At 46.1% G+C, this 21,247-nt stretch overlaps 1 protein-coding gene across 1 annotated transcript in view; it reads left to right on the forward strand.

The window, feature by feature from the left end:
• The window catches only part of LOC147707531 (dynein axonemal heavy chain 5-like), a 1,425,553-nt gene that overhangs the window by 1,299,495 nt on the left and 104,811 nt on the right, over positions 1-21,247 (forward strand). Inside the window, exon 90 of the mRNA XM_086925656.1 lies at positions 13,015-13,231. Coding sequence (XP_086781782.1) covers positions 13,015-13,231 — 217 coding nt within the window. The remainder of the gene's footprint in view (positions 1-13,014; positions 13,232-21,247) is intronic.

Here is a 21,247-nt window from a genome sequence, read left to right on the forward strand (position 1 = left end):
TCACTTGTGCAAAGAACTCCAAGGGCTTGTAAGAGAGCTTGACCCCTGAACGAAGTCCCAGGACCAGTGGACTTCACCCGCCTTGAGGAGAGCTGCTGGAAATGCTGTTTTCCGTGGCTGTGGAGGCAGGGAGCTGTGTACGCCTCGTACGATCGACTCGTGTCCTGTAAAGCACCGTACAAAGTCCGTCCACCTCAATCAACACGGCTATGCGCCCAACGACTCGTACCAACGATGTCAACGAGCCGTAGCTCGCACCGTGACAGGAAGACAAAGCGACGTACGTCGCTTCACTTCATCGAGCCGCACTGGTCGGAACGACGAGTACACTGCCGCTGATTTAAAGTCTACGATCGCACCTGGAGTTGGGTACGCATTGCACGTTCGCGTCGCACTGCCGCCACGCGTTCTAAGACTGTACAACGCAGCTCCCGCAGTACGGCTCGTACGCCGCAACGTACGCTGAACGCCCCGCATCAAGCACCGTCCGCCTCAATCATCGAAGCTCTGGGCTCAACGACCCGTACCGATGACATCAACGAGCCGGAGCTCGCACCGTGACTGGAGGACAACGCACTGTGCAACACTTTCTTTTTACATCGCCCGTCCGTGCAGGACACATCATGAAAAGGTACTGTGTACGACTCGCACAACATTCTGAACGCATCGGACCGAAGCGTCCTCTGCGTTTGTTTGACTCTTTGTGTTCTTTTTCATCACCGTGAGAGCCGGACAAAGGGTACGAATCTCACAGAACACTAAAACTAAGCATTTTAACAAGAACTCTTTTTTGCTGATTGGATTGTGGATTATTTTTGTCGTTATTTGGTCTTGTGTTAACTCTTATATAAAATCTAACTATTTTTGATATGCTACCAGTGTGGTGTCCATTTGTAGTGTTGTCACGTGATTACTGCATGTGTCCACAAATGCTTTACACACTGCCTCTGAGATAAGCCTTACTGCTCATGCCAAGCTACAAAGGGGGTGAGCAGGGGTTATTTTGGGAGTGTTCCCCCTTACCCTGACTAGAGGAGAGGGTCCCTTTTTGCCACAAGTACCTACCTGTGCCAACTAGAGACCCCCAATTCTAACACCAAGCTTATTTATCTTATGCAACTAACAACCATTGACAAAGCCAATAGACCAGACTTATTGTCAGTATGCTGCTACTCATTGTATCATATATCTGGATGCAATGACAGAAACAGCCAAAATACAAATAGGGCAGCACACTAAGCTAAGCACGATTTTCTTTTTGCACGTTATTTAAGTCACTGCCTTTATTACATTATCCACGCTGCTGGCGTTATCCTTTCAATCCACTTTTTGCTGCTGTACTGGCCCTCACATTTTAGCAAATCAAGACGTTATGTGGGGCTGTTAGGGCAGGATGATGGTAGGTGGTATTGCAAGTTATTTCCCCCTTCACCCCCTCTCAACCCATTGTAACCTTCAGCGCTGTGCACCCCTTCACACACTCGCACATAGCTGACCAACGCTGCGTGCTCTCTTCAGAGAGGGCAGGTATTGGATGGGCGTGTCTCCTGATAAGGGGTGGCATTCATTCCAGTTACCTTACACAAGGTCACATTCATTTTTATTGTCCCAGGAATATTAGCTGATTTGTCCAGAACTATAGGATGTCGAGCGACTCCGTGACTCAAACCCGATTCTCAGTTCTAAAGTCAGCAGGTCTGGCCATTACACCACATCCTGGGGTAAGGGGAGAGGGGCAGGCTATGCCACATGGAGGCTCAGCTCATCATGGGCTCGAGGTGCCAACAGGACCTCGGGCTGAGCCAGAGCCAGGCATCTCCCCCCCTCCCCCCTCCTCCAGTATTCAGTGAGCTGAGATGAGCCTGCCAGGACCTCTCCACAAGCCTCTGGTCTGCTGATGTGGACAGCATTAAACGCAGAATGTACTGTAAGGTGATGCCACGAGTCCTCGCTTCCTTGCTGATGGCTCTGTGCACAAGGCGTCTCTTCTTCTCTGTACATCTATCTCTTGTAGCGCCTCGCTCTGCACACAGCTGCTTTCTACTAGCACTGCATGCTTCTAGCTCACTAAAGCTTGACAATGAGTTCAAGAGCAGCGGAAGACCTTTTACAATAGTTGACTAGTTATCTTTCATTTGTTTATTGGTGCACTTGGATGTTAAACAGGTACTGCTAATAAGGTGAAATCTTTGCCCAGATGGTGTTAGCGTGAGTAAAAAAGACAAAAAAAGAGTTAAGTAGTATAACAAAATGTGTTACATTATGCTGCATAATTTGCCTTTTCATGCCATATAATTTAGCGGCATACTTTGGTCCATCACTGCCACATAATCCCAGTGGTCCCAGATATAATGTTCTAGTTAGACCACTATTTCTATGTCAGGAGAGTTTAAAAGCTCAGTAATAGACATGTGCATACTTTTGTAATCGTCTGGCCTAGGGGCGGCATGTCGGGGTCTCGCACATGACCTATTTTGCATCTATTTTCTCACATTTCAGTAGTTTTTGTAAATACAGTTGGGTAATTTAGGTGGCTCCTGGGCATGTTACAGCAGCTTCTTTTGGCATCTCAGGTATAATCACCCTCGGATCTCAAGAGGCTAACTCTTGGGTCTCACCGGAGGGTCCCTTTATTATCTCATGTGAAGGTCATTTGAGGATATAATGTGAGGGTCGTTTTAAGAGCTAACATGAGGGTTATTTTATTAAATGCTTTAGATTTCACAGGAGGGTCTCCATCAGCCGGCCAATTAATCAATGTACTGGTACCCTGCTTTTTCCCAGTGGCGATAGATGAAAAGCGGAAGTGTGCCTGGGATTTATTGAGGCATAACAGCAGTGCAAGGTATAACTCGGACGGACCATCAAGGGGGAGCAGGTAGTCTGGAAGCACATGCTTCAGAATATCAGCATAAACTGTGTGCTCCTCAGAGCTGACAACATTACGCTTATCTGCCCCCTCACCCACCCCCCCCCCCCACACACACACACAGCCACACACACAACCACACACACATACACACAGCCACACGCACACAACCACACACACACACAACCACGTACACACACACAACCACATGCACACACACAACCACACACACCACCACATACATAACCTCAAACACAACACACAACCACAAACACAACACACACAACCACATACACAAACTCAACACACTCAACTCACACACAACCACACACACACAACCATACACACAACTAGAACCACACACATAACCACACACACAACCACACATACAATCACACATACAACGACACATACAACCACACACAACCACACACAGAACAAACCGTCAGTGCACACTTTCACCAAGCACAGACACCATCAGTCATCACTGCGCGCTTTCACCTGACACAAACACCACCAGCCGTTAGTGCACGCTCCCACCAGGCACACACCACCAGACATCAGTGCGCATTTTCACCAGGCACACACACACCACCAGCCGTCAGTGCACGCTTTCAACAGGAACACAAACGCCACCAGCCGTCAGTGCACTCTTTCACCAGGCACACACACACCACCAGACTTCCGTGTACCCTTTCACCAGGCACACACACACCACCAGCCGTCAGTGCACGCTTTCACCAAGCACACGCACACCACCAGCCATCAGTGCACATATTCATCAAACACACACCACCAGCCATCAGTGCACGCTTTCACTAGGCACACACACACCACCAGCCGTCAGTGCACGCTTTCACCAGGCACACACACACACCACCAGCCGTCAGTGCATGCTTTCACCAGGCACACACACACCACCAGCCGTCAGGGCACGCTTTCACCAAGCACACACACACACACCACCAGCCGTCAGTGCACACAATCATCAGACACACACCACCAGCCGTCAGTGCGCGCTTTCACTAGGCACACACACCATCAGCCGTCAGTGTACGCTTCCACCAGGCACACACACCACCAGCCGGCAGTGCACACTTCCACCAGCAACACACACTACCAGCCATCAGTGCACAATTTCTACAGACACACACCACCAGCCATCAGTCCACACATCAATTGTTAACACATCCACAATTAACTATTGTAACAATAGCAGTATGGCACACTTTACTTTTAAACATATTCATTTAAAGCGCAGCATGCCACCAGTGCTACAAAAATAAATGCACATCTTTTTTGGCCTCCAATTTATAGACTTTTGTTGCAATTGGTGTTGCAATATTTAGCAATGCCAAAAACTCAAACTTAATTAATGCAAGACCTATTGCATTGTAAAAGCTTGTATACTTTAGAGCCCGGTTTTGGTAAGATTTCTAGTTCCTTTGAACGCCAAATTGGAAACCAAAGTAAGTATTGCTGCCCAGAAGGACCACTTCGGTTTTACAGGAGTTCATTTGCAAGCAGTTATTGAACATCCAATTGCTGACCTCCTGCATACAATTATGGAATCTACTTGCAGTGTCCTTAGGATTCCCAGATACTGAGACTAGGATTTGGGTGTCATCTGCGTAGCTCAAAACCGAAAACCCATGCGTTTTGATGGGACCGGCCAGTGGGGGAAAATAAAGAATAAAAAGAGTGGAACTCAAAGACGAGCCCTGAGGAACCCCACGTGACAATGAGAAAGAACTCCATGTTCTTCTATCACTTACTTTGGGATCACCTGATCACATTTTCTTGTGAAGCTATAAAAATAAAATGTTTCACTTCTCCAAGTGGTTCAGTTATTTCAAATTGTTCATAATTTCTTCTAGTTTTAAATAATGATTAAATAACTTTTCTTGATTTGATTAATCTACAAGCGACCACTGACAGGTGGTTTTTGGGCAGCCACTGTTTTTTGATACTACCCATGGTAATCATGTCAAGAGCTATAGAAATGTATGGGCAGATTTATAAAGAAATAGTGCAACGCACCAGTGTCGTAACAAAACTTTTAGGGGGGCCCCCTGCAAAATTCATGGAGGGGCCCCCTTCCAGACTTACTCAGGAGCTCTCAGGCAAGGGTCCTACTATGAGGGGGCCCCCCACTGTGGGGGCTTTGGGGGACACTGCAACGCACCACAGCCACCAAAGTTTCTGCTCTTTGTGCACCAGGGAGAGAGGGCTGTGCAGACCCATATATACTACATATGGCCTACTGCTGGTCTCTCCTCCGGCTCCAGAACCCTTTAAGGCTGCCTGACGCAATACTCACCTTTGTAACGTAATGTTTTCTTCCCCTTGCATAATGCAGTGCTGCAACTTCAGTTGCTGATGTGCATTACACTTAAAATAAAAAGCTGTCCGCTTTGAATAGTCTTCGAATTGCGCACTTGAGATCATATTACGTAAAGTGCCAGGGAGTAACAGGGGCGCCTGTTTTCTGCACTCAGGCACTATAGTACTACAGAAAGCGCCACAGATCTTTATGGAATTTCGATCATGCTTGTGCACATGTACTGCTAGTGCAAGCTTAGGCAAGTGTGGCCCCATGCAATGAAGGAAACACTTTGCCTCTGTGCCCACAGCATATATGTGCGAGTGCAAAAAGGTTATCAGGGAACCACAAACGGGTGGCACACCATAAAGATGCCCCATAAAAGGGGGCGAAGGGGATCCCATGGACCCAGAGATATCCCTGCAGGGAAAATTTCTGCCCTCCGTTTGAACACAGGCTGCATTTTTGCCTGTAAAAACAAGCATTTGCAATGCAATAGGTCTTGCATTTGCGAGTGGGAGAGCTCTTGGCTTTGTAAATGACAATGCCGATGCAACCAGCGTCAGGGACGGCTACGAGATACACTTGTGAACTGACATTGCATTTATGATCCATCGAGAACTGTGGCTACCTCAAGGTATGGCGAGTGCTGCATAACCAGTACTCTGCATTCAGAGATGCCAGCTGACCCGACTAACATCTCTGGTCATTATCAGCAACTGCCATCACAGCGGTACCTGTCAATGTGTTAAAAGTTTGATGGACAGTCCATCAAACTTTGAACAAGTTTTTGCTTTTTTACAAACAAAATCCTAAAGAGGGATTTTGTTTTTAAAAACCTTCACTGCTCATGACAAGCTCAGCTTGCCATGAGGCACAGTGGCGCTGTGCTCCGGCGTGGCGCTCCCACACGAGGATAATTCCCCTGCTGTGATAAGCGTTCTATTCAAACGGACGTTGTCATGACGAGCTCAGCTTGTCATGAGCACAGCGCCACCATGCTGCGTGACGAGCCGAGCTCGTCATGAGCCCAGCGGCGCACCGCGCGGCCCCCCTCTCCCCCACACCGTGTGGGAATTAGCCCCGCGGCGAAGGGGTTAAACACGTTAAAACTAATGACCCTCACACCAATAGGAGATGTCCCCTATGATATGGGTGTCAATACTATTTTTTTTTACAGTCCCTCACCACCAGACAGCAAAAAACATTTAACACTGTCCACTCTAAATCGGGTGGATTTTGTTATATGTAAACCTCCGACATCCCTAGGAAGTCATAGGGCTGTCAGAGGAATATGTCATTGACGATTCTGGAGTAGGCTCTGCTACTGACATTCTTAAGATCTGTCCGCCTGTAAATCAGGTGGGCCGACTGAGGATTTGGAGGAGAGGGCACGCCATCGCAGTTGCAAAGAAATACCCTATATGCAAAACTATAAAATAGGCCCTTAGTCAGGTCTTTTTAGTTTGCTTCCTCACTGTTTTCAAGGTTCCACCAAGCCTGTCAGGTATTATGGTCGGGATCAGGTGTGGTGTAATTCCGGTGTAGCAATGTCCTGACAGGGTCATGCAAACCACACACTGCCTTAGCTGTAATATCGTAATCTAAATATTTCAGGGTGATTGAGTTCTGGAGATTTTTGTATTATCTATGTGAGAAATAACTTTTTTCTGATACATAACAATTAAACATCAAAGTTCACACCTCAGGGCATATTTAGGAGCCCCAATCTTCAACAAAGCATCCGTTTTTTTGACGCTCCGGTGGTGTATCGCTATTTCCCATATTTACAAGGTGACGCCAAGCCACATAACATGGCTTAACGCCACCTTGTAAATATGCCCCTTTCTGCTGCAGTCCTCTGTGGCTAAGGGGCGTGCAATGGGTGCTGTTGTAGGCATTGCACCGCAACACCAGTTGCTTTTTGATGCTGCCCCAGATTTACAAGGCTGAGGCAGCGCCAAAACATTGCCATTCCAACGCGAAGGATTATCAGGAATTAGAATGGCGATATGAGGAGAAATCATTAATTTCTCCACATTTTTTGCTCTTTCTATGTGTGCTGCATGGAAAGAGCAAATCACCATGAATGTTTTTGTATGTGCAGGAATGTGTCCCTTCCTGCACATATACAATCACCCCTGATTTTGGCTGGAAGTTTAAAAAAATCAAAAGAAAGTCTCAAATCCCCTAGAACGTTAGTTTCTCCAAGTTCGGTGCCCATTTGGGCTTTATATAATTGCACCATACACCTTAATAAAAGTAGTCCGAATTAGACATTTCTGGGGCCACCTTGTGATGTTTTCTACTCTTCCCCTTTAAGCCTCATGATTCCTTACCTGTATTCCATGTTCTTAGAATGGACTCCGTCAGGGATTCTGACTGAGTCAGTTGCTGTTGGCTGTTTTGGGATGAGGTTTTAATAAACCCACCTTGCTAAAATAAGTACTTGATTCTTCATTTTATTCAATATTTAACTATTTTACACTGGCGACGATTGGAAATCGCCTCAACCAGATCAACACAGCAAAGAAATCTACCTTGTTTCTCCTCCAGCGGCTGTCCTTCAGTACAAGAAGTGAAGCGTCGTCTTCCCAGCGGCAGAATTGACATCTATTTCACGGGTGAGGAGAGCGGGAGGAATATTTTAAAAAAGAATTAATTTTGGGACTAAAAGAAAATTAGTAAAAGACTTGCGAGGGATTTTGGCCTTCGCGCGAGGCCAACGTTTTCATTTCCTCATGCTGCATTCTTAGCCAGGCTGCGCGCGCATACAGCTGACGCTGCTCAAGAGTGAGCCTTGCGCTGCGTTCCAGTCCCTCGAGTACGCTGTGTGTCAAGACACTCTACTGTGCGTTCCAGCGCATTTGAACGCTGCGTGTCAAAATACTTTGTGCGTTCCAGCGCATTTGAACGCTGCGTGTCAAAAGACTTTGCACGGCGTTCCAGCTCTTTTAATAAATGCTGCGTGTCACTGAACCTTACATGGAGTTCTAACTGCTGTAACACTCAAGGATAGAACAAGTTCATTGTTTAAGTGTTCTACATTCTGAGCCCATTGTTAATTTGATCTACATTCTTTGTCCTTTATCAAACCAAAGGAAAATTTTCAAAGTTGGATTTCTCACAACAAAGGACAATGCTCACTTTATAAAACAAGAATGGTTGAGTGCATTTGATAAAGGACTATAATAAATAAATAAGTGAAGTCATAAAGGACTATATTAAAAATAAGTGAAGTCAGTGTATAAAAGAAAAATGGCCACTCGTTCCCAAAACAAGGGAAATTGAATTATTCATTAAGGAGTGTATGTTTTTTTTTTTTTAAAAAAAAAAGGAAACTCTCATTGATATAAAGCTACGGAAAATAAATTATTCATTAAATACTAAAGAGTTTTAATATTGAACTGTTCAACCTTAAATAAATATAAAAATGCAAAATGTTACTCAGCCAGCATTCTTTCTAACGAGTCCAGGTGAACCAAATGTGAAGTGGAAAAAGTGGAAAAAGATCTTTGCAAATTACGCAAGAGTATGTGGAACAAATTTGAGTGCGGAAAGAAAGCATTTGCTTCTGTTGCATTGCTTAGGAGGAGAAGGACAAGATGTTCTTGAGCACTTACCAGATCTTTCAGCTGCGGAACAAAGAAATCTGAATGAATACGAGATAGCAATCCTACAACTGGATAGACACAACTTACCTAGGCTCAGCACAATTATGGAAAGATATCATTTTGGTCTGAGAGAACAAAAGAAAGATGAGTCAGTAGAAGATTACGTGTCTTCTTTAAGGAAACTTGCATCCTCTTGTAATTTTGGACAAACCCTTGATGAGAGAATTCGAGATCAATTTGTCTTAAGATGCGCACATGATGAAATAAGGAAGGAACTTTGGTTAAAAGATGAGCCACCTCTCGAAGAAGTTTTGACAATTGCTAAACAGGTTGAGCATATGACAAGATGTGTTGGAGAGCTTAAAAAAGAGAAAGATAAACCCTCTATTTCTGAGTCAAAAGAAGACGTAAAAGTTGATGAGACTGTTTGTCAAATAAAAAAACTGATGGTGTGAATTCTGAAGATAAAGATAAAGATAAAGTAAATAGACAAATGAATTCATCAAATGTTAGATTTTCATGTTTTAGATGTGGTCAGATTAACCATTTAGCTAATTCTCCTATTTGCCCTGCCTTGAAGGTAACCTGTAACTTATGTAAATAAAAAGGTCACTATGCTAAATTTTGCAGGTCAAAAGCTCAAAACAGTGATAATTCAAGGAGAAGATGGCCACAACCTCAAGTAAGATCTATCTGTTTTGAGGTGAATGATGATAAATCTGATCATCCTTCTTTCATGGTTAAAGTAGAAAATTCCATGGTAAACTTTAAATTTGACTCCTGTTCTAAGATAACTATAATCGATGAGAAAATGTTTAATGAATTATTTGCTAAAAACGTGAAAATGTTTAGATGTGATATTTTGCCCTTAGGTTATAGTGAAAAGCCAATTTCAATGTTGGGATATTTCATGGCTGTAATTGAACTTGGTTCTCTCATAATTGTGGGAAAAGTTTATGTCTCAAAAAAAGGAGATGCGTTGTTGGGTTGGTTGCATCTACGACAGTTAGGGGTTACTCTTGATCCCAATGCTTCTCCTCAAGTTCAAATTCATGAAATATCTGATACACCTAGTACTATGAGTGATGAGAACTTATCCTTGACTTTGGCAAAAAAAATTCCAAATGTTTTTAAAGATGAATTGGGGTGTCTACGTGGCTACAAACATCTCATTAAATTGAAAGACAATGCTCTCCCTGTTGTAGCTAAGGTTAGGAGAATTCCGCTCACTGAACAAGCAAAGGTACAGGATGAGTTGGATAAACTTATTAAGAGTAACATAATTGTACCAGTTGAGGCAACAGAATGGCTTGCTCCAGTCGTGATAGCGAAGAAACCCACTGGCGAAATTCGCCTTTGCATTGATTTGAGATCTTTAAATAAGGAAGTTGTAGTTGATAGGTTTCCTCTTCCTAATATAGATGAAATGATTTGTACTTTAGAAGGGGCCAAATATTTTACCACTCTTGATTTAGCTTCTGCCTACCACCAGGTAGAGCTAGATGTTTCGTCTCAAGACTTGACTGCCTTCATTACACCTATGGGTACGTTCAAGTTCAAAAGAATGCCTTTTGGTCTTGTTTCTGCGGCCTCTGTTTTTCAGAGAATCATGTCAAAAATCTTGAGGGGATTAATTGGTGTTAAGTGCTATCAGGATGATTTGTTGATTTATGGTAGCAATGTTGCTGAGCATGATACTCGCGTTTCTATGGTCTTGAGACGTTTGGAAGGTGCAGGTATGACTTTAAAGAGGACAAAATGCAAATTCAGGGTACAAGAGGTTAATTATTTGGGCCATCGCATCACTTGTAATGGAGTTTTTCCCAAAAAAGAGTTAGTTGAAGCTATAGATAAAGTGAAGGAACCCACCTGCAAAGATGAACTTCTCTCATTTTTGGGTATGGTGGAATTTTATGGAAAATTCATTTTTAATTTTGCTGATAAAATACATAACTTAAGGAAATTAACGGTTAAAAATGCAGTTTTTAACTGGTCATCTGATTGCAAATCTGAATTTTTAAGCATCAAGAAAGATTTGAACAGAGCACCTTCTCTCCATGCTTTTGCCCCTGGTCTTCCCACTGTTATGTTTACTGACGCAAGCGATAAGGGACTAGGTGCTGTTTTAGTTCAAAAAAAGGATGGTAAAGATTTTTTGATCTGTTGTTCTTCTCGTTGTCTCAGAGGATCAGAGTTGAATTACTCTGTAATAGAAAAGGAATCTTTGGCAATATTTTGGGCTTTAAGAAAGTTTAAAAATTTGATTTGGGGGACCAAAATCTGTGTTTTGTCCGATCATAAACCTTTGAAAGAGGTATTTTCAAAAAAAGGTTTGGATGCTATCTCATCTAGGATAAGAAAATGGATTGTTTCTTTGCAAGAATTTGAGTTTGAGGTTGAATATATTCCTGGGATAGCTAACAGGTCAGCGGATTGCTTATCAAGGTTGGTTGACTGTGAGAACTCTGACTCTGAAGCAGATGATTTGTGTGATCCAGAGGAGTTTGTGAATGTATGTGAGGTGACTGATGGTGCCATTGTTGAGTCTGAATGGAGATCTGAGTCGGAGAAGGATGAAGAAATTTCGAAAGTTATCCTTTCCTTGAAGAGTAATTCTCGCTTGGACAAGCCTTGGTTGTTAGTTTCTGATGAACTGTCAGTGAATGATGGTCTTTTAACTCGTGGTACTAAACTTGTTCCTCCCACCTCATTAAGATATAAATTGTTGTCTCATGCCCATCGTGGACATATGGGCATTGTTAAGACTAAAAAGTTTCTTCGCATGCAGTTCTGGTGGCCTGGCATGGATCTAGAAATAGAGAGAATGGTCCGAGAATGCCCTGAGTGCTGTTCTAGTGACAAATGCCTATGGTGAAGAGGGTTTTACCTGGCCATCCGTGGGATGAGGTCGCAATTGACATTCTTGGTCCTCTCTCTGGTGTTTCTGATACCCCTTATCTCATTGTATTGATTGATTTATACTCTAGATGGATTGAGGTTTCTGCTGTCAGGGAAATTATGTCTGATTCTGTCATTAAGTTTTTAGAGCCCTTATTTAATAAGGAAAGTTTTCCTAACAGTCTTCTATCTGACAATGGTCCTCAATTTTGTTCTTCCATGTTTGTTGACTTTCTGAAAAAATGTGGGATAGTTCATAAAAGGTGTTCACTTTGTCATCCTGAAACCAATGGTGCAGTAGAGAGAGTTAATAAAACTCTGAAAGAATCTATACAACTTGCTCGCTCTTCTGGTTTAGATTGGAAGTCCACTCTCCAAGACAGGATTAACATTTATCGTTTTGCCCCCCATTCTACTACTGGAAGGTCCCCATTTGAGCTGTTCAAAGGGAGGGTTCCCAACACTTTGATGTGTCCGGGGTGGATGTGCCTGAACAAGGGCCTTGTCAATAATGATATTGGTGATTGGAGAACTAAGGAGTTACTCAAACAAGATGCTCGTAAGGCATACTTTGATCTTAGGAAAAGTGGGGTTTCTCATGAGATCAAAGTAGGTGACTTTGTTAAAATTAAGACCCCTGTGGGACGCAAACCATGGTCAAAGTACACCGACATTAGGTCTGTTATTAAGATCTTTAAAAATGCTGTTAAGACTGATGATGGAAGAATTTGGAATAAGAGTCGTATAGTTGTTGTTAATCCTGATTTGTCCTTTTCAAGTGCTCCTGCTCATAATGATAATTTATGCAATAATTTTCACTTGGGTACTAACTTTTCCGTTGACAGGTCTTCGTTTCCTTCTAAGAGAAGTCAAAGAACTCGTAAAGCTCCCTCTTATTTGAAAGACTATGTTTGAGCTTGTGTTCCTTTTGCTCTTACTCAAGTAATGTTTTTTTGTCTTTTAAATTGTTTTTCGTATGTATAGATGGGAGATGTGTGATGTTTTCTACTCTTCCCCTTTAAGCCTCATGATTCCTTACCTGTATTCGATGTTCTTAGAATGGACTCCGTCAGGGATTCTGACTGAGTCAGTTGCTGTTGGCTGTTTTGGGATGAGGTTTTAATAAACCCACCTTGCTAAAATAAGTACTTGATTCTTCATTTTATTCAATATTTAACTATTTTACACACCTCACGGAGGATCAAATAGAACGAGGGTTACTGTTGTCAAATCTATAAAATGCAGCATTTGGTTTGTAAACTGATTTCATTTAAATCTGCTTTCTATTGATTTCGCCATCTCTCACATAGGTACACAGCAGAGTTCACCGTGGATCTTCAGAGCATGGCTCTGATGTCTCCTCAAAAGCCTTCCTTGTTGATTTACAGCACAGACAGCTGCATTGCACGCAAACTTGTCTTGGAATTGGCCAGAAGAAGGAACCACAAGACTATTGTGCTTCCAATCAATGACACAGAAGAGACAGAGAAGAAGGTGAAAGAATTACTACTGCAGGGAATGACAGAGGTATGGAAACAGCTGTAGTCACTATCACAACAAACAACCAGATTGTCCTGTCTTTTCTGAACTGTTTTGTCACAGTCATTACAAAGTGTTGTTATAAAGGTAACTGATAATTCCACAAGTTGCCATGGATTCAAAAGATAACCATTACAAAATTGTCAAAAACACATTTAAGTACCCCTTTGGCTGGAGCCCCTTGCGAAGGACGGCCTCAGTAGATCAACAAAATAAAATCTGATTGCACCCTTCAAGGTTTTTTTTTTAAACATGTTTTTATTGGCACTTAAAGTAATCATACATGAGCAGTTAAAGACAATGCTATCTTCCGTTCTCCAATATTACAACACCTTGCTTCAGAGTGAGATCAATTACACAGTGTTCAGTCTTATAGTCTGCCATTTTCCACTAAGGTAGTGTTAGACTTGCCATCTTTTGGCGTGCTTCTCCCGAGTTTTTGCTATCTGACCTCCTAGTTTTGACTCTGTTTTTGCTGGTATAAAGTTTATGTGTGCTTTTCCCACAGCTGATCAGTGGTAAAGCGCTGGTGCTCCTGTGGTAAATTGTGTTATGATTGAATGTGTGACTTACTTGTCAGTCCCCAGTAATGGGCACTGCGGGTGCCGGGGCTTGTGAGTCCACTGCTACTAGTGGGCCTGCAGCATGGATTGTGCCACCCACATACGTAGCCTGAGAAAGGTATAGGTGAAGGAAGTTTGGTATGCCTGAATTCAGCGTCTAAAGACGCAGCCTTTTGCGAGGGTGCCATTTTCATTCTGAGTTCATAAAGGCCCCTTTTAGAAAGTGGGTAAAATTATTTTGCTCAGTCATCCCTTGTGCCTCTGCTGGAATGTGGATTGATTGTCTGGTTTTTGGACGACAGATGGCTAGGGAGCAGGGTGGCTCCCGATAGTCCAGGTAGTTCAGGAAAGGACTAAATAGACCTGGGTTATGATGGGGGAAGAGGGAGGAGATTTCCTTGCACCTCAAAGGGCCTGGTCTGCCTCTGAAAAAGCGTCTCCACCTCCTGCCAGGAATTTACGCTAGAGAAGGTCCAACTGGTTCTGGCCGGACACCGACACCCTCTGCCTGGCAGATCAACGGATTTTTTTGTACAAATACTGGGCCTCAGACCCCTGAACTTTAGAACTCATCTGGATCAAGAAGACTGCACAGAAGAAGAGCCGGAGAAACTGCTGAAGGGAACAACCACTTTGCTGCGTGCTTTGCTGGGCTGACCTGCAGTGGCTGCTTCTGTCTTTGGCAGTGAAAGGCCTGGACTGGACTTTCTGCAACCGAATTGGTGAGAATCTCCAAGGGCTTGAGGTAGAGCTTGCCTCCTGTTCAGAAGGTCTCAGGAACAGCAAAGACTTCAGGTTCTTTGACCCGCAGCACTAAGGACTGTGTGTGTTGTGTTGCCACCCGAAGAACGCCACCCGACGATGTCTACGACGACCCTGCCGAACCCGTGTCCTGAATGCACCATAGAGGACACCGCCGCAACGCCGCACCGCGACCCTGGTCTCACCGGCGACGCCTGCTGATGCCGTCACCGGGCCGCTGCTCGCAACACGACCTGCGGGCACTGCACTCTGCACCGTCTTGCTTCACCCGGAAGCTTTGGCACCACAGAGGGCACCGCCGCCACGCCGCACCGCGAGCCTGGTCTCACAGACGACGCCATCTGACACCGCCACCGAGCCGCTGCTCACACTGCGACCTGGGGACACCGCACACCGCAACACTGCGCTTCACACCGCAGCACCCGATGCCTGTTGGTGCCAGCGCTCCGGATCCCATCAGAAAGGAGCTTGACCTGCAACGCAAGTGACTTCAAGGCCCCGTCGCCCTGCATCTCTGAAAGGTACTGTTTGCGGGTCTTCCCGACACCGTAGTTGGCCTAGGACCCAGCGGTCAGCCGAAACTGATTTTGGATAGTCGAGAAGGATCCCTGACACACCTATTCCTGAAAGTGAAAGACTCTTACTGCCCCGAAAGGACTCTAGATGCGATCTCCCCTGTGCTAACGAGAAAACTTCTTCTGCAATGGAGATACGGATGCCTCCCTTTAGCATCATTTACAGCGTCTTGGTCATCACGCTCCACTGTAGCAACTTGCCCAGTGTGTGCCCATCCAAAGGAGGATGATGTCCACGCTGTTTTCTTCTGCAGGGGCTACGAGAGGAGCAGGAAATACTGGCTAGTTCCGTTACTCAGGAACCTGGGCTTCAGATCCTTCCAACCGGCCTATAGAGTTCTAAAGTCAGACCTCTCTCCCACTGTAGTCTTTGCCCTCTCGAAATTCTTAACCTCCTTGTGGTTTATTCGAAGCCGAGCGATGAAAAGACTTGTATAAAAGATCTTCTGAAAATTTATAACGCATCCATCATACCCCTCTCTTTTTATGCATTTTAAACCACCGGATCACTCATGTTTAATAAGTTTTTAACTGTATATATATATTGTTATGTATCTTTTAGGATCTGTGATCGAAATAAAGATTTTTGAAATGAAATGATTTTGGATTTGTTGTTCACGATGCTGTGATAGCCCCAGACAGAGCTATCGACATCAAGGAACTATTTTTAAAGCATATTTTGATTAGTGAACATTTTGAAGTATAGTATTGTGGATTTTTATCGTATTTGGTCTTGTCTTAAGTACATAAAAATTGGATATTTTTCTAAACTGGTGTGGTGTCCTTCTTTAGTGCGTACACTGTTTTACTGTAGGTTATGTGCAAATGCTTTACACACTGCCTCTAAGATAAGCCTGGCTGCTCGTGCCAAGCTACCAAGGGGGTGAGCAGGGGTTATTTTAGGAGTGTAACTTCCTTATCCTGTCTAGAGTGGTGGTTTCTGCCTCGCTTTGGCACAAGTCTCAGCTAGCCAGAAATCCCATTTCTAACAGGTAGTATCAGAAGCATTACATACAGTCGGGTATGATGGTCTTGTGTGGTCATGTTAACAAAATTAGACCTACTGCAGCTTATTCGCCAAGCTTTGAATATCTAGAGGTAACAGCCTATCCACTGTATCTCTAATCGAGGCTCCAACAGAACGATCTCTGGCCTGATGTCGTACATTTCAAATCTGCTCATTGGGATCACAGTTCCAGCTAAGGACAATGCATCTAACATAGGAGACAAAGAGGCAAAGAGAGAAAAAAGAAGTAAGATGTGAAGAAAGAGAAAGGGGTAAAGAGATGTAGGAGAGGCAAGGCGGGGGTGATCGGCAGTCTCTTAGCACTGAGAGCATGGGCCATCAAGGCGGAGAAGCTATGATATCCAAAATCAGTGTTTGTCGCGGGTGGCCTTCCAAGGGATGGTGGGGCTGCCTATACTAGGGAAGGAGATGAGGCACCCGGGGCCTGCGGTGAAGGGGGTGTTCGAGCTGCGCCGCAGTGGTTTCGAAGAGACTATCAGCATTTGGGAGTTATACAGCATCTTCAAAGAGGCGTAAGGCCCGGAGCTTTGAAGGCTGGAGATGGGCATTTCCCAGCCTGCAGAAGTAGTCCACCAATGGTTGCAAAAGTTTGAGGAAGTTAGTATCTCGAGGGGGGGCGCTAGAGGGCACACGGCAAGATGGCCGCACCGATGTGAGGCTCTGCCTGACCAAGCCATAATCCGTCCAATATCTGCTCCATCACGCAATCCTAGAGCATGTTGCGAGCCTAGATGACCTCCCGCTTACCTGCTTTATCCATTGGTGGCATTGGTGGAGAAATCGGAGCCTTGATGGTGGCAGGAGCGAACTGCTGGGCCCTGAGGCGATATCGCGGCAAATGGCGGCTGTGGAGGAGTGGTAGGCCCCTACGGAGTGGACTGGAAGCCTGCCTATATATCCAGCACGACTCCCGTTGCGTTCGGGGGGCCACGCTGTGAGGCGGAGGTGGAGTGTTTTGCCTGGCTCTGCACAGCCGTCGCCGTGAGCGGTTGACGGAGAGGAGACGGCTGCTCGGTGCCCTGCCGAGAGTACAGTCAGCTTGGTGTGGGCTCCGGTGCGGGGAGCTGGCGGCTGGGGACTTGGCGGCGCACCCTTGAAGATCTGCTCGGCCGCTCCTGGGACGATCAACTGAAGAGCTAGCGCCCGTCGGCACTGGCGGCGGTAAGTGGGGCTGCGGTACACTTGCGGTGCGGGCCGCGGAGGTGGTCTCAAGCCGTAGGCTGAGGCCGCGTCCTGCTTGCTGCGGCTGGTGCCGGGCCTGAGCGAGGAGCGGCGGTTGTAGGGGGACCGCTGGGGAGCACTGGGCCCGCTGGCTTCACCTGGCGATCACAGACTAAGAGGCGGGCTCCCTGTGATGCTGATCCCGGTCTCAACTGAAGACAGGCTGCTGTAGGTGCGTGATCTATAAATATGAGTCTCTCATGGACTCGCATGAACAGTGGTAGTGCCTGTCCGGATCAGGGTCCCAGTGAGGACTGTGGGTGCAATTGCATGCGAGGCCTGGGAAAGGCGAGGAGGCAGCTGCTAAAGTCAAAGGAGCTGTACAGCTGGAGACAGCTGGTGTGAGGAGTGCCGCCTACAGTGAGGGGTCCTGGACTTATACTGTTTGGAACATTCTAGATGTTTTTTTATATAGGCCTTACCCTGAATTTATGCTACAGGCCTTCTGCTTTGGGACTCTAGCTGTGAATATGGAATACTTATAGTGCTTCATATTACTGCTTGTGGCTCTGCGCTCCGCCTGGATCTAATGTGCTATTGAACTATCTTGGAGTGAGTGGGGCCTGCTGGGAGCCTGCCCTGAGGGGGGCCTAAGAGTCTGTCGGTACTTACGGAGGGGGACAGCTGGTGCGTCCTAGACCTAGCGGAGTGTAACGCTTGAAGCTCATCAGTGACCCTGCCTCTGACTTGGGGGGTACCCAAGTGGTTGATGGACTGCTTTGGCTGTGCTTACCATTGGAGCTGTCTGTGTGTGCTGTGCAGTTGCTGGGGCCACGTGTGGGATTACGCTACTCACTCTTGCCTGGCAGTGTGTGGTGTGGTCCAGGGGAGCCCTGGAGCCTGGGTGCACTAGTCCCTGCTGATTCCTGCATTGGTGCTTGCTTCGCGGCTTATGAACATGGGGAACACAGACAAAAGTCAATCTAAACTCACTTTAGAGTCACGGCGACAGCCCAAGACCCCGCAGAAGGCTGCCTCGGACTCGGAGGCGGATGCCACAACGGATGGACCCCCCACACTGGAGGCCACTTCGGTGGCCATGCAGAAGACTTTACAGTCAATTGAAGGCGCTATGGCTGCTGTTAACCACAGACTGGATCACATGTCCTCTCAACTGGAAAAGCAGAGCACACGCATGGGGGAAGTTGAGCAGAGGGTCTCGGCTACTGAGGATGGCCTATCAACGGTTACTGACAAGACGTTGAATATGGAAAAGGGCCTGTCTCTCATACAGGCGAAGAATGAGGACTTGGAGGTGCGGTCCAGACACAACAACATCCGCGTTACGGGGCTGGCGGAGTCCACAATTGTGGGCAGGATGGAGACCTATATGGAGAACCTTATTGCAGATATCTTTGGCACGGAACACCTCTCTAATATGTTTATTGTGGAACGTGCCCACCGCTCACTCGCTGCTCGCCCTGTCCCGGGGGCTCCCCACCGCCCCATAATAGCCAGGGTTCTAAACTATAGGGACCGGGATACAATTCTGCGTCTGGCAAGAGAGAAGGGGAAAATCAAACATCAGGGGAATACACTTGCTTTCTTCCCGGACTTCACGGTCGCCGTTCAGGCCGCAAGGAGGGAGTTTGGCACTGTGAAACAGTTTTTGCGCAATGTGGGGGTCCTCTACGCCATGTTATGTCCTGCCCGACTCCGCATCGGCGCTGCGGCCAACAACAAGATCTTTTCTTCCCCAAAGGCTGCAATGGATTACGTAAAGAATCTGAAAAGCAAAAAAGCGTGACTCTACTGAAGCTCCTGAGGGGGCAGGAAGATGCTGATTGCTGATGGTTCTGCTTTGGGTTGTACTATGACTTCTTTTCTGGGGATTTCTGTTTCTATTGGATTCTGTATGTGCCTCCATGGTATCATGTTACTTTATTGGTCAAGCCACACTTGTATTTTTGATATTATAGAGACGGTCTTTACATATGGGTGAATGCTGGAGAAGTTCTGATCGTCCGCTGTTTTAGTAATCAGCTGGGTGGCAGGACTGTGCTGCCTCTTCTGTTTATTGTGGTAACTGTTGGCTAAGTGCGGTTCCCACTTGCTTTGGTCCCACTCCAATATGCCCTTTCATTGTGGCCGGGGCCTGTGAACTCACCTTTGTTCTTGTTTCAATGAGTTATCCTACTCCACTAGTATGCCTATCATTTGTCAAACTGAGCTGTGATGCTTGGATATTGACTGCTCAGTCAACTCCTGCCCATCTGTGCCCCCTTCACATGGGTGTACTCCAAACTTTGATCTTTGTAGTTACGGGGAGGGGAGGGTTGGGTTGGTTTTTGGGAAGGCTTTGGCATGATTGGGGTGCTGAAGTGGGTGGTGGGCGGGTAGGGCTAGGTTTGGGGGTTGGGGAGTGCTCTATGTTTGTTACAAGGCGTAAAGATGTGGTGTGCAGTATTAGCGGTGGCTTGTGGCCATATTGTTCTGAAATTAAAGATCGCTGCTTGATTTTCCTGCAACCAGGTAATGGGTAGCCCTATTAAGTTTGCCACTTGGAACGTCCATGGCCTGAATTCGCCGCAGAAAATCAGGATGGTGTTTGGGGGCCTGGATCGTATGGGTGTGAGTGTCACTTTCCTTCAGGAAACGCATTTGACTGCTGCGTCAGTGCGGAATGTGGGGGCGCGCTGGGCGTCTTCCTCATATTCCTCGTATGCAAGACGGGTGCTCACATTGGTGAAGAAAGGTGTGCCCTTCACGGATACGGATAATAAAGCTGAAATAGATGATGGTGGACGATTTGTGATTCTGCATGGTAGGTTGGGAGGTGAAAGCGTGCTCTTGGTGAACATTTATGGACCCAATGTAGATGACCCTGCGTTTTTTTGGGATGTGTGACGCAGGATCCTGTTATTTCCTCCTGCTGAAATCATTTGGGGAGGGGATTTTAATGTGTACTTGGACACGTTCAAGGATCGGCATGGTTCTGGTGAGATCAGGCAAAAGAGAGCATCGGAGGTGCTGTAGGGTGATGCTGGGCATGTGCAGGATATTTGGCACCTGTGTCATCTGGAGGCTTGCGAGAGTACGTGTGTGTCAATGGGGCAGGGTGCATGGTCCAGCATTGATTATTGGTTGATTTCGATGGAGGTTGGTCACTGGGTCAAGAGTGTCTCTCACGCTGCCAGAACACTTTCTGACCACTCCCCGGTACTTATGGAGTTGACATTACTGGAATATAGGGCGCCATACTTTGCGTGGAGACTACAACCGTCAGAGCTTAAAGACCCAGTGTTTAAGCAAACTATAGAAGAGGCGATCGAGATTTATTTTAAAGAAAACGAAGGCACAGTAGACAGCGCGGGGGTCCTATGGGAGGCCTTTAAGTTCACCATCAGGGGGGCCTGTATAGGGGCACAAGCAGGAGTTCTGCAAGATATCAGGGGCAGGATACGAAGCTGGCTGCAGACATCAATATTCTGGAGCGATCCTTTGATACTGATCCCACTGCAGATAAGCTGGCACAGAAACGTGATCTTGTCACTGAACACAATGACACAGTAGATCAGGAGTTGCGGCATTGCTCTCGGCATTGGATAGCTCGGTATTATGGGGAAGGAGGGTGGCCTGGCCGCTCTCTCGCCCAGAAACTAAGGGAGCCCCGAAGTCAGGAGCCCATAAATGAGCTCATTGATGACACTGGCACGCCCCGCCACTCGACGGAAGAGCTCTGTGATGTAGTGTTGAGATTCTATACGGATCTCTATGCTGCTAGGAAGTCCCCTCCATCTGAGGAAACGCATGATTACCTGGACGATGTGGCACTGGGCTGGCTGTCCAAGACACATTGTGAATATTTGGTACAGCCGTTTGGTGAGGAGGATGTGCGGGAAGCCATAATGGCCTT

The sequence above is a fragment of the Lissotriton vulgaris genome, chromosome 6, assembly GCF_964263255.1.
Source record: "Lissotriton vulgaris chromosome 6, aLisVul1.2, whole genome shotgun sequence".
In the NCBI taxonomy this organism is placed as follows: domain Eukaryota; kingdom Metazoa; phylum Chordata; class Amphibia; order Caudata; family Salamandridae; genus Lissotriton; species Lissotriton vulgaris.